The sequence below is a fragment of the Camelus bactrianus genome, chromosome 9 (assembly GCF_048773025.1).
Source record: "Camelus bactrianus isolate YW-2024 breed Bactrian camel chromosome 9, ASM4877302v1, whole genome shotgun sequence".
In the NCBI taxonomy this organism is placed as follows: Eukaryota; Metazoa; Chordata; class Mammalia; order Artiodactyla; family Camelidae; genus Camelus; species Camelus bactrianus.
In genome coordinates, this window is record NC_133547.1 from 77,787,877 (window position 1) to 77,801,948 (window position 14,072).

The window sequence follows — 14,072 nt, forward strand, 5'->3', positions numbered from 1 at the left end:
CCGCATCTTATTCGCTTTTGACTCTCCATTCCCTACAAGTCTGTGACTCATACTGGGTCCTTATCGAACATTTGAAGGCTTTCTGGGTGTGATTACAGCAAACTCCATACCAAAAATAGTCTAGTGTGTATAACTTTCTTAACCTTTATCTACTTAATAAACTCTTTGTATAATAAACTATACCAAGTTTGCTCCCTAGACGAAGAGATGTAAATGTTCCCAGGTGTGTGTGTGCGTGCGTGCGTGTGTGTGTGTGTGTGCGTGCGTGCGTGTGCACGCGCGCAATCAGGGAAGATGCAGAGAGCATCTCCAGTCCCCTTGGTTATTAACCAGTAATGACTCAACCTACCTTGAACACACCGTCTCATCCCCAGTCCGTCTCCAAAGAGTTCCCTGTGGTATATGAGGTTTGTAGGTGCAGTACCACGTCCAGCCCTTTCCTATGGGAAACAGCTTCTCCTCCAATGGCCCCGGTGGGGCTGGTGATTCTAGGCCCTTCCCTACCTCCACTCATGCACAGGGCCAGCCAAAGGACTCCACATTGCCATGGAGACTGGTTCAGAGAAGGGCACACGGACCAAGGCAGAGCCCTCCCATGGGATTTTTCCATGTACAGCTGGACGGACAGGCTTTGTACTAACAATGCATGTAAGAACCAAAGTCAGCATCCCTCCAGGATTTCAATTAATTCCTCTTACATGAGGCAATAACTTCTTTTGCTTAAGCTACTTTGAGTAGGTTTCCGTATCTTCCAACTGAAAAAAACCCTACATTTCTTCTTTTCGTATTTTCCAAATTTTCTTTAATAAAGACACAAGTTTCCATTTCAAGTGAAAAATAAAGGTTTGAATTCCAAAACTACACATCAAAATTGATGTGAATCTGGGAAAGCCTGGGGCAATGAATGAAATCCCTTGCACAGGCAGCTTTCCTTTCCCCATGGACCCCACTGACCTCAGGCCTGCGATCTAGTCCTTGTTTCACTCCCACTAGGAAACCAAGGTCTGTATTCATTTGAACAACATTTTATTTCAGAGAATCCATGGTTTTCCCACCTCCGGTAACAAAATACAGCTCAGGGTCCTTGGGGTTGACACCTAAAAAGAAATGGAAGCTGAAAAGCTGTGACTTTAGTTTGTAGTATTTGGGAGGAAGGAAGGAAGGGAGGGAGGGAAGAAGGAAAGGAGGGAAGGAGGCAGGGAGGCAGTGCTTGCAACATTAAGTTACAAAGAATGAAGATGTAGGATCAGTGATGTCCACTCGATGTTTAGATTTAAACTACAAAGAGAGCTAAACAGTCACCATTTTGGACATATATTTTATTGTTTAGAAATTTCCACCAGAGTTATCATTAAGTACCTTTGTCAAGAGATGCCTATGAGAATCTAGATTGGAAAACAAGGACAGGCTGGCCTGTCAGCTCTTCCTGCAAATCCACAAACACTGGGACAACCAGCCCGGCCTCAGGGTACAAGGTGACGGACCGCCCAAGGTATTCAGCCCAGCATCCCCCACGTGCAGATCTAGATCTACAGCAGAAAACTTGACAGGTGTAGGTTTAAAGTGTGACCTCAAATGACAAACGACTTTCTCTGGCGGTGCCCCAACACGACACCTGGATCTGCAGAAAATCAAATCGATCACGATCAGCATTCTGACCTGCACGAAGTTAACCAGCTGACCTTATTATGCTTTTATTCATTTATTTTAAAAGCAAACCAAGTGTATATGGCATCTTTTAAAAAATCATGTAAACGCTGCAAATTTCCTAGGGGTTATTTATAATCTGAAGATTTATTAAAAAAAAAACCTACTGGACTTGTTAAAACTACAAATACTAAACCCTCCTCCCCCCATGAAAAAAGCAATTGTTACAAAAATATAAAAAATATACTAGCTTCTACTATTCAACCCTTCCACCAGAAATCTCACCGCTCTGGGACTCATCCTGCCTTATACACCATCAACAAGCACAAGTGCAATTTTCTCAATTCTTTTAAGGAAGAAAAAGTTCCAGAACATTCCCTTTGTTATCTGAGATCTTGGCTATTTCTTCATAGGGACTGTGACGCCAGTGGGCAGGGCAGTTTGAAGTTTCCTATTACATCCCCTGCATGGACCTGGCATGGGTACGCTTTCAAAGCCCACTCCTTTAGCCTCTTTAGAGTTCCTTCTTCAGCCCCTTCAGATCACTTCAGACCCACTTTGGGACTTGCTGGGCCCCCAGACTCCTGAGCTGGCCCTGGCTTCCCTGACCACCCACCCAAGGAGGCTCATGGTAGGAGAGACCTGCTGCCGCCCACAGGGCCCACTTTCTGGCAGCGTGGGCCGGGACTCCATGCAGGTTTGCTCCTGCTGGGGAGGCTGCCCTCTTGGTGGATTCCCCCCCACCCCCAGGAGACGACTGATGCTACAGAACAGTCTGCAGAGCCTGGGAGGGGAGCCAGCAGCAGACGTGGAGGGAAAACACTTTGCATTAAGTTAAAACACTTTTATAAACTTTGAATCGGATCACGTGTACACAGCAGCCAAGCTACCAGGCACTTGGACTGTTTAAGAGCTAGGAAATGGACCAAGTTCAGCTTGAAACAACTCAACAAACACTACAAGAGTGGTTACCTGTCATCAAGTTCATAAGGATGCCCCTCCCTCGCTAGGACATTTTCAGGGTTTCCTTGTCCCTGCTGTCACCAGGGGCCATGTGTATAGAGGCTCACTCAAGTTCTTGAGTGAGACAGGGTGCTGGGTCACAGTGGATGGATGCACACACCACCAGGCAGGACTCCTCCATGTGATGGGATATTGCTGGGTGGCCCGCTGTGCCCCTGGCATCCAGGGAGACCTCTGGACAGGCATCCCAGTCTCGGCATGCTCAAGAGAACCCTTCAGCCTGAAGCCCTCCTGTGTGCAGTCCTCACTACCTGCTGTGTGCTCCCGGGTGGAGACCCTGTTCATCCTGGAGCCTGGCTCACCCCACGTCCTCCCCTGCAGGACACTCTGACCATGTCTGCCACAACCTAGCCTGGCCCCCACCGTTCTTGTCTGAGAGGCAGGCTGCCTGCCTCCAGCTCAGAAGGGCCCGGCCTCTCTGAGCCACCAGCGGACTCCAGGCTCTCGGGCTGGAAGGACTAGATTTTCACACCGCGATGGGTTTTATTTCACAGATCACGGCGGTGAGTTGGGGATTTCCAGGCCTTCGCATGATGAAGTTACACCTACTGTGACACCTTCTTGTTTCCCAGATCTAAACCATCTCACCCAACACACCCTGGTTGTTTTACACCCCAAGTTAATTTTCTGAGAGCAACAATAACAGATTCAGAGAGCACCGCCACGTGTGCTGAACAAGTCCCCTCTACTTTGGCTGCATCGAAAACAGGGCTTCTGAGACATCCCCAATTCACATTTGCTCAGAAGAGAGGTGCTCCCACCATCAAGGCACAAAGAAAGAAGTCTCCTGGGGCAACATGACATGAAGGCGACCAGTGGCCTTTGGGAGGCCTGAGGCAGAGTCGCAGGGGAGCGGAGGAGAGTTCAGTCTGTGCGGGGCGGCCATCAGGACGAGGGCTCTGGGGCCTGAGGAGTCCTCACGCGTACTTCTCCAGGAACTTTATGTGAAAGTCCTTCACCTTCTGTAGAACCGTCTTTAGCTTCTCCACCGGAGGAAGAATGGTCATTCTGTCACGAAAGAGAACAGTGTCAGCCGGACACAAGATGCTCTGGAAAAGGGGAGAGGAGTGAACCCAGCAGGCCATTCCTCCACCTGAAGCTGTGGAGACCAGGAGGTGCAGGGACAGGCCTGTCTTGTCCATTGTGACAGCCCCAGGCCCTGGACAGTGCCTGGAATGTCCCCCACCATTCACACATTTATTTTTTTACCCAGCTCACTAACACATCCACCAATCGTCAGAGGAGGCCTGCCCACACTGTGGCAGGTGTATAAACCTTCTCTAGAGCGTGACTCTTGGTATTTCCCACAGGTACAGAGCGAGATTTCACTCCTGCTCAGGCAGGCTTTCTGCATCTCCCTCATCAGTCAATCTCACAGTGAGAACCCCGTCACAAATCTCCCTCCTAAGCAATTCCCATGTTACCATGATAACTAACTCCTCCTTCCAATGCTGTCAATCTGCTTCCCTGCCCCAAGGGCAGCCCTGGGGATGTAACCACTTCTTGAACGAGCCATGAATAGCCAAAGGGAATCTACCTAATTAAGGCAGAAAGGCCAACCTTACACGTTCATCCATGGGGGTGGGGGGTGTTACCCGACCTTCACTGTGTTGAGACATGGCCCGTAACATTTCCTTTTTTAGCATCTATTGCAGGAGGCATCTGAGAGCACCTCATGGAGAGGTTGCTCTTTGGAACAGAGCTGGCCTTGGTGGGGACACCCCGGCTGAGCTGCTCCAGCTCGCCCAGCAGAGTAGCAGGCCTGTGAAAGGCAGCACAGCGAGTAGAGAGAGCCAATTCCACTGCGTCTCTTGGGGCTTTCAGTGCAGTGGGTGAGCTACTCAGCTGGATGCTGTATGACGCTATCACGGAGTTGAAAAGGGAAAGGGGATAAAACCACAACCCCGGGAACATTTCAGATGGCGTGTGACAGATGGAGGCAGCGGAGGGGGAGACTGAGTGGTCAAGGAGATGACCCTGGAAGTCCAGTTTTCCTTGGTCCCTGGGCTGCAGGGTCTCAGCTTGGCTCTGCGGCAGGACAGAACAGGGGTGGGATGGGGAGGACAGGGGCTGCACACATCTCTGTCTCTGTAGCCGCCTTGGTAAGAAGCACGAGTTTTCCAAGACAAAGCTGGGACCAGCCCCCGGTGCAGAGGCCGTGGTACCTGAAGTGGTGGGTGCCTTCCTTCTGCCCGAAGCCGCTGCCAGGCACCACACAGATGCCGGTCTCCTCCAAGAGCTTCATGCAGTAGAACATGTCGGGGGCCATCTTATGGGCCTGTGGGAGTGGGAAGAACTTAGGATTCATTCCTGGTTTCGCACCGCACAAACACACCACTGAAAACTCAAAGCCAAATACACTCGAAATGACAGCTTCTTTCCCGTGGCAGGGCCCTCTGCCCTCCCTTCCTGTGAGAGCCAAGGCAGGACACTGGGCGCTGCAGGCAGCTGGTGCCGGGGACAAGGAACCCAAAGGTGACTCCAGGACGGCCGGGGGCTGCGGTGACCCTGCACCCCCCACAGGAGTGCCAGCCTGTTTCCCGTGCAGCCCGTCCCCGGCAGCAGCAACCCAGGCACTGGCATGGCCTTCTGTTCACCAAGCTGCACAGTCCTCTGACTGCGGGGCCCTGCGGCTGGCGCCCGGGAGCCTTCAAGGAATAAGTCTCTGGGGCCCTGCTAACAGTGCTTCTCACACTTCGGTTTGCACAACCAGGCTGCCTGTTTAAACAGACTCTCGGACTCCAACACCAGGGATTCTGATTCAACTGGGGGACCAGATTTTGCATGTTTAAGGAAGCACTGAGGAAGTTGGGGATGTGAGGACACTTTCAGAAATACCGCTATGGCCCTCAATCCTCAGAGTAGGGTCTGTGGCACCACCTGAGAGCTTACTGGAAATGCAGAATCTCAGGCCCCGCCATGGACTTCTTGAACGAGAACTGACATTTCTAACAGGACCCTAGGTGATCACACACACGTCCAAGTCTGAGAGAAGCGCCCCCTCCAGGGTACAGAGGCCTTGTGGAGCAGACAGCTCTTGATGCTGCCCCAGCGACCATTCAGTTTTAAATGTACCACATCACACCTGGCACCTGCCTTCAGAGCACCGGTGTTAACAGAGTCCAGATGGGCTCTGCTCACCTGGGGCCGACCTCACGCCCGCCCCACCTCCACAGCACACGGCAGGGCTGGATCTCCCAGAGCCCGGCATCTTCACACACTAAACACCATCTGACCGAGGGAACCACAAAGTCCAGAGCCTCTGGGGCCAACACTTCTGCTCCCCAGAGCAAGAAGCCGTCCCAAGGGAACCCAAAGAGAGAGCCAGCATCCCAGACCTGAGCTGCCTCCAAGGCTTTGGCAGGGATGAAGATCCGAGGAAAGGCATACATGGCCCCCTGCAAGGGGTTGCAGTGAATTCCTGGGACTTGGTTAAACATGTCTTCTGTCAGCTTAGCCTTTTTGGCCAGGTTACCCAAGACGGACTCTTTCTCCTGATGAGACAGAGAAAGCACACGAGTCAGCACCTCTGGATCCCTTCACACTGGGCAGACGGGTGAAAGGCGAGCTTGCATGTGCACAAGCACAGCAAACTGGGGAGGTGGGCAAAACACACGTCCCTCTGCAGGAACTTCTTCCACAGACGCTCAGCCCATGAGCCATGCATCCTAGAGGCAGGGGCACGCAAGTACACAGGGAGTTCCAGGTAGGTCCTATTAGGTTCTATTCTCATACTAGGATGTCATTCCAGAAAATGAGAAAACCCAGTCCCAGCCCATCAGTCTGAATGAACGTGGCTCTGGACAGAATACCCTAGAACATGCTTCTAGGAGGTGGCCCCACCACTTCATTGTGGGGAGCCACCCCTCCCCACAATCCATGTGGTGTGCCTGGGGCACACGTCCCAGGCAAAGCACATCAGTGACAGGCTCAGAGCTGGACGTGTGTCCACAGCTGGATGTGTGTCCACAGCTGGAGCAGGGAGTCCAGGACTTCTGCAAGTGCTGCCGGAATGAATGGGGGTGAAGAGGTGGGGCCTGCGGACGAATACACCAACAAAATGCAGTACCTGCACACAGTGCAGTATTGCTCAGCCTCAGAAAGGAAGCACATTCTGACCCACAGGACAACAGGGATGAACCCTGAAGAAGCTACGCTAAGTTAAATAAACCAGCCACAAAAGGGCAGATATTGTATGGTTCCATTTCTACCTAGAGGAGTCAAATTCACAGAGACAGAAAGTAGAATGGAGGTTACCAGGGGCTGAGGGGAAGAAGTGAGGAGTTAGTGTTCAATGGGCAGAGCTTCAGCTGGGGATGATGAAAAGGTTCTGGAGATGGATGGATGGTGGTGATGGATGCACAACAATGTAAATGTACCTTATGCACTAAACTGTTCAGCTGAAAATGGCCAAGTGATCATGTATTTTACCACAATTAAAAAAGATGTGAATCTGGAACAGCTGGGAACTGACTTCTTGGTTATAGGACCCCCAAATTCCACTTTTGTTTAAACTAGTAGTTAGAGTTGGGTTGTTGTCACTTGCAGTTAAAAGGTCTGACTGAGTCATTTCAAGCTGCAAGGACATCTGGTCAAGCCAGAGGCAGGCCCACGGTCCAGAATCAATGCTGTGCTCATCTATTTTCCCCTTGCAGTTTAGTACCAGAATCCCCGCCAGGGTGTTCTCAGGCCATGGGGCCACTCCCTCTGGGTACCTGCCCATCCGTGGTGCTTATGAGTGAGAAAGAGGAAAAGACGCCCCCCCACATGCACAGTCCTCTCACTTCAGAATATAGCCCAGCTGTATCCTGAGACTGAGTCTTGTTGGGGTGGGTCAGCCACCACGTGGAGCCCTGAGCACCTTAGGCTGTCCGGAGAAAGGATGGCTTTGGAGACTGAACACACGAACACTGGCCGCAGCAGTGATGCAGACAGGCCACGGGACACAGCAGACTCACCCTGCTGAACTGCTCGAAGGATTCCTCTCCTGGCACTGGGGGGTTCACGACGATGTCCATGGCAGCCTGCCCAGACACTGGCGGGCACAGACGCACTGAGAGCAGCTTCACCAGCTGGCCCTTGATCTCAGGGTGCAGGTTGATCACCTCCATGTAGCCCCCTCTGTAGCCACACCTAGAGGGTTGAAGTGGGGAAGAGGATCCACCAGTCACAGAGAGACCTCTACTAAGTGCATCCAGCCGGCCAGAATCCTCCGTAACCAGCCCCGTGCCCAACAATGAGTTGCCAGGTGTGGCCGAGTTCTTGCCGTTGGATGGTGAATGGAAGTGCTAAGTGCAAATTGCACATCACTTCTTCAAAAGCAAGCTCTCTCCTTTTCCCCATTTCATGAGAAGTGCAGGCACCAAAGCAGCAGCTTCAGAGCTCGAGGTGCCACATGTTGAGAAGACAAACCACCCCACCAGCCCCAGTCCCCAAAGACTTCCTGGAACAGAGCCTGCTCTGGACTCCTCCGGCCTTTCGACTGTTTTCACAGACACACTTTCATCTTGTTTGAGCTACTGTATTTGGGGCTTTTTTGTTATAGCAGCTTAGTCTGAACCCTAACTAATATACCAGCCCTGCTCCAAAGGGGTACATGATCCAGGCTGGGCACCCCCTGCACAGGTTCCCCAAGTAGGCATACGAGCAGCAACCCGAGGATTTGCTGGAACTTTCTGCTACTTGAAAACAAAGCCAACCCAAAAGCGAGCAGAGCTGAGAAAATGAGACAAACCAAGAAAGCCGAGAGAGAGACCCACTAACACCTTTAAGCCTCCTGATTTGACTTTACTCCTGGACTTCTTAGCAACATGGATTTTTAAAGAAGCCTCTTTGATGTAGGCCAGTTCAAGCTGAGTTTCTGTTACTTATTGCCAAAAAGATCCTGACTGATACAGGGTCAAAACTCATGAAAATAAGCTGAGATCATACAATGAGATCATACCAAAAAACTTTCCGAACCAAATCAGCTCCATCAGCCACACTTTCTGGAGCTATGCCTCCTTCTCTGGACTGTGACTGGTAACTTTCAGACTAATGACTAAAGAAATGTACGCAGGCACCTGGTCTGGTCCTACCTTCCTCTGTATATGCACCCCCTCACCCCCTCACCCTCGGAGCACCTGATACGATGAGACACTCAATAAAACACTTTTAGGATCAGCCTGCAGAATGAACTGGCAAAGACAGATCCCCATCTGATCCCTTGATGGGCCCTTTCAAGGCAGGAAGATAAATTCTGGCATCTCAGAAAGGTTTCCTGTAGCAAAGGTTGAAAGAAGAAACCTTCTGCTTTATCCTCTGCTGATGAGCAGAAAATCAAATTGAGCAAAGAAGTCTAATCCTGGGTAATCAGAATCTGAGAGCAACAGGATACCAACTCAGGTTATCAACATCTGGGGCATCACTGATAAAAGATTCATCAATAACACAGACGGAGAGATGGATAGGTATGTGATAAATACACTTGAGTTTGAAAAATGAGTTAATAGAGAGAGAACATATTTGTTTAGGAAAAGAGCTACACAGCTCCTGAAAGTCTAGTAAGGAGGTGGTACTGCTAATGGGGTAGACCAGGAAGACCAGCGTAAATTAACTCCTGTCCACATCAAATACAGCCAAGAACAGTTGGGCAACCACCCCAAGGGGACAGCTCCCTTGACCAGGCCACAGTATTTCTCCAAGCTTCACAGTCCTACTGGCCTCCAGACCCCCTCCCCTATCCTGACACCTGGCACAGAGCAGAACCCCAACAACACTGGAGAGTGACTGCCCTTCGCTGTAAATGCACTGGCCTTTCTGTCTCAGTCTCCTTTGCAGGTCCCTCCTCTCCTCCCCCACCTTCTGAGCAGCGAGGGCCTCAGCCCAGTCCCGGGACCTCTTCTCTATCTATACTCCTTGTGAGACGTCTGGGCACAGAGACCTAACTATCTAACAACTCACACACTGACAACTCACCAAGTTAGATCTCCAGCCAGGTGTCAGTCCTGAGCTGCAGACTCACACATCCATCTCCATCTGGACGTCTAATAGGCATTTGTAAATTTAGCACATTCCAACCAACTTCCAACCTTTCCCTAAAACCTGCTTCTCCCACAGCCGTCCTCATCCATTGACGGCAACTCCACCCTTCCTATCGTTTCAACAAAACCTTGGGAATCATCTTCGACTTCTCTCTCTCTCAGCCACCTTTTCCACCAAGCAACACCTGTCAACTCTACCTTCAAACATACGTGGGATCCAATGTCTTCTCCCCACCGGTATCCTGGCCCACGATATCTCACCTGGACTGTAACAGCCTCCTAACTTGAGTCCCTGCTTCTGTCCCTGACCCCATCACACAGCAATCAGAGAGTCTGATAAAATATAAGTCAGGTGAAGTTTCATCTCTGCTCAAACCCTCCAAGGGTTCCCATCTCACTCTGAGTAAAAGTGAAAAACAACCTAAAGCCCAGGTGATCTGGCCTCCTATGACTTTTTTGGTCTCAACTTCTGCCACTTTCCCTCTCACTCCATTCTAGTCTCTTTGCTGCTCCTGTAACAGTTGCTCCTTCCTGCTCAGGGCCTTTGCACCTGCTGTTTCCTCTGTCTGGAATGCTTTTTCCTTAGATATCTGCATAGCATCCCCACCACCCCTCCCTTGGGTCTTAACTCAAAAGCCAGCTCCTCGGGGACCAGCCCCCACCTCCTGGCATTCCCGTCTCTCTGATTGTTTTCCCCCACTTAACCCATGATTTTCATTCATCTACTGCTTCGCTCCCCTCACTAGAGCATGACTCTGTGAGGGCAGGGGTTGCTGTGGTTTGCTCACTGCTATAACCTCAGTGCCGAGATCAGGACTCGACTCACAGCAGGTGCTCAATAAATAATAGTCGAATGAACGAATACAGGATTGAAACTGACTCTTTGGCTCAGAGGTCACGCAGGGCTAAGGCCAGGTGCAGACAGAACGCCTGCACACAGAGCTTGGCCCACGGGCCTGACAGCATTCGTCCACTCAAATTGCCTTCCCTGGTTGTCAGACGTCAGTCAATGTCAGAGCAATGGTGACATGGCTGGCAGAAAACACCAGCGCTGGAAGCTGCTCTGAGGTCCTGTTTTCATTTTCATCATGGTCTTATTTTGTCTGAGCCCTTGCACAGGGGTGTCCTCACACCCCTGGGCTTCCCTCGGGGAGGTGTGGCCTGTCTCCTCCTGCTTCTTAGATCAGCACTAGCCGTAGGTAAGGGCAGCTGCCTCCGTCCAGCGGGCTGGGGCTAAGGCAGGGCAGGGCAGGGCAGAGAAGCGCAGGGACCAGGCGGGCCCAGGGCAGCGGGAGGGAGGTGGGGGCCCACATACTCGCCCATGTAGCCCTTGGAGGTGGAGTGGAAGGAGGCGAGCTCCACGTTGCTGGAGTACTCGGGCCCCATCTCGTAAAGCACCTTCTTAAAGGACTGGAATTTGCAGTCTGGAGAGTACACATTATCCTGGTACACCTGCAGGGGAGGACAGGACAGGACAGGGACAGTCACCACAAGCCCCCCAGGAGCCTAAGCCACGCAGGCTGTGGCCAAGGGAGAACACAGGTGCTCTAGGCCAACCTGCAGTCAGGCTGCCTGCCGTGACACCCAGCCTCAGATGCTGCTTCCACGCCAGAAGGCACCCGAGGGAACCTTCCAGAACAAGGAGGGAAGGCCTCAGGCTGGATGCCCACTTGATTTCTTCAATGACTTTCTGAAATAAATCTGGGGACTGGGTGGGGACTACATCAGCCCCCACCCAGTCTCCAGACCCCCTCTCTACTTCATGTGCCTGTGGCGACATCCAGTACCCCACCTGCCCCAGCAGGTCTACCCCCTGCATGATGCTCACTCTGTCAGTAGGATGAGTCACGAAAGCAGTTGATGTACCCGTCCTCGGACCATCCTGCCTGAAGAGCTCGCCGTGTTCCCCAGCGCTTCACCACACTCACCCAGTTTGGAACGATTTTGTTTCCTGTCCCCACTCAGTCTCCCCCAACTAGACTGAGAAGGGCCCACACTTGCTTGCTCCTTCCCATTGGCACAGTCTAGAGCTCAGCAGGCAGGCGCCCATCTGCCCTTGGAGGTGAACTTCCCTTTCCCAGTGTGGAGATCAGGGAAACTGAGGCTCTGGGGCACTGTGGGTCAGCGGGAAGGTCAGGTCGGCTCCATCTCCAACAAACCAGCCAGAGTCGTCAGATCCTTCACTGGCTCTCACCTCCTCCCCCTCCCCCATCTCTTCCCAGACCCAGAGGGAGGGGGTCTGTGCACCAGGTCACTCTGATACCCTTTCTCTCCTTTGGAAATTAAGATTCTAGACCCATCTGCAACAATCACAGTAACAATCTGGTGGGTAAGCTGTGTGTATGTGTGTGTGTGTGAGTCTGTGTGTGTGTGTGAGTGGGGGTGGTGCTAAGGAGCAAAGAAACGAAGCTAGTGTGCTAGAAGCTACGACTGACCAGAAATCATACAGAAATGAAGACGTGAAGCTAGGATTCCACAGGTCTTTCATTTCTTCCTTGCAAAGCAAAAAAAACAAAACAAAAAAAAGAAACAAAACAAAAAACAGAACAGGCAGGCCTTGTCTCCAGAACTGGGTTCCAAGCAGCAGCAGCTGTGGGGTTAATTAGGATTCCCCTACTCACAGAACCACAGCGTGATGCCGGCACCCACGCTCCTTGAAAAAGAGCCCCTCGGTTTCCCTCAGGGAACACCCTCCTCTGCACTGTCTGGGGGTTTGGGGGCACAGGGTAGACCTCCCCACTGTGTGCAACCACTGGGCCACAGGGGCTGGTTCAGCCTCGGGTGTCTCAGCCATGCTGCACCAATGAGGCTCAATTCTGAGATTTTGCCAGAAGTGCCAGGAAGAAATGACCTCTTTCTCAGCTGGGAAGATAGCAAGCCCGTGTATGAAGCCAAGCCAGTAGGATAGAAGGAGAGAGAAGCTGGAAGATACAGTGGAAGCCTTGGATCCAGCCCACACCTGTGATCCCACCATCTTTTTACTTTTCAAGTTTAAAAGTCGACTGTTAGATTTCTGAACCTTATAACCAAGACTCCAAACCAATACAGGGATGATTTAGTTCACAGTTCTCATAGGCTGCAACACTGAATATCCTCGTTAGAATCTCTCCCCCAACACACAGAAAGTTCTCACTGGCTACAGAACAACCCGGCCTGGCTCCCTCCCCCTAGAAGAGAAAGCGCACCCTCACCTCTGAGAGCAAAGGGCGCTCTTACCTCATCAGCCAGGAGAAAGAGCTTCTCCTCCCAGGCGAAGTGAATCACGTCTTCTATGCACTTTCTGTTCTGCACCTGACCTAAAAAGTCCCCAAACAAAAGCAGAATGTAGGCTGTAATGCTGTTTACATTGTCCCTAGGTAAGAACCCCAACCAGAATCACTCTGATGTCTGTGTTCTTCATGACACTAATCTCCCTAGCTGCCATGATCGATGGGGTGTGGTCACCCCCCAGGACCGCTGGGAGGGTCAGCCCCATCCCTCTGACTCAGTGAAGCTGGGTATGTGGGAGGAATAGTGTCTCACACCCAACTTCCTTGTTATTCTTATTAGACTGTGTGTGGAAGTTGTCAGTCTGGGCGGGAGAACAGGAAGGCATGGAAACCTCATAAAGAGCAGGAAAGGAAAACTGACGGCGTTAAGTCGTTCAGCTGCGCTCCCCTCCTCACCCTACGCCAGCAGCCCCGATGGAGAACTGCCCTGGCTACACCTGCTCCCCACACGCGCCGCCGCAAGGCAGGGGCAAGGGCTGCAGGCTCAGCGCCCATCCTCACTGCCGGCACTCAGCAGGGCCCCAGTCAACGCGGGAGCCTGCCTGCCAGCATCCCTCAGTGTCCCTGCCAGGCCTCCCTTCAGGGCTCGACTCGACACTTCACCCATCTTAAAGAAATGAGCACCTGCAGCAAAATATTAAATACCCTGGGTTTAGGTGGGGAAAGGAACAAATGCAAAAAGGTGGAAACGAACCTTTTCCCAGCATTTCCTGTGACCCACTATGAGGGTGGCACTGGGAGGTCTGAGGATCTCAGATCCTCTGGAAAAGCACTAGTCAGGCTTGCTGACTTCTCACAAAAGGCTGTTTCCTTACTGTGCATCTGTGTGTCTATAGATGTTATTACGTATACGTATACGTCTACGTGTGTACGTATGTGCACGTGTGTTATGTACACACGCTATATACCCTGATACAGAGCAGTATGTAGAGTATGTTACCTTTGGTTAAAAATAACTACATTCTCATGGGGAGGATATAGCTCAGTGGTAGAGCACATGCTTAGCATGCACAAGGTCCTGGGTTCAATCCCCAGAATCTCCATTAAATAAATGAATAAGTAAATAAACCCAATTACCTTCCCTCAACAAAACAAACAAACAAACAAAAAA

General features: G+C 51.5%; 1 protein-coding gene across 1 annotated transcript in view; it reads right to left on the reverse strand.

Moving 5' to 3' along the window:
- Positions 1-1,009: 1,009 nt before the first annotated feature.
- Positions 1,010-14,072, reverse strand: part of GPT2 (glutamic--pyruvic transaminase 2) — a 32,034-nt gene continuing 18,971 nt past the window's right edge. Inside the window, exons 6-11 of the mRNA XM_074370810.1 lie at positions 12,909-12,988; positions 11,008-11,144; positions 7,629-7,803; positions 6,009-6,164; positions 4,836-4,948; positions 1,010-3,678 (exon numbers count right to left, since the gene is read on the reverse strand). Of these exons, the coding sequence (XP_074226911.1) occupies positions 3,588-3,678; positions 4,836-4,948; positions 6,009-6,164; positions 7,629-7,803; positions 11,008-11,144; positions 12,909-12,988 (752 nt within the window). The 3' untranslated portion in view covers positions 1,010-3,587. The remainder of the gene's footprint in view (positions 3,679-4,835; positions 4,949-6,008; positions 6,165-7,628; positions 7,804-11,007; positions 11,145-12,908; positions 12,989-14,072) is intronic.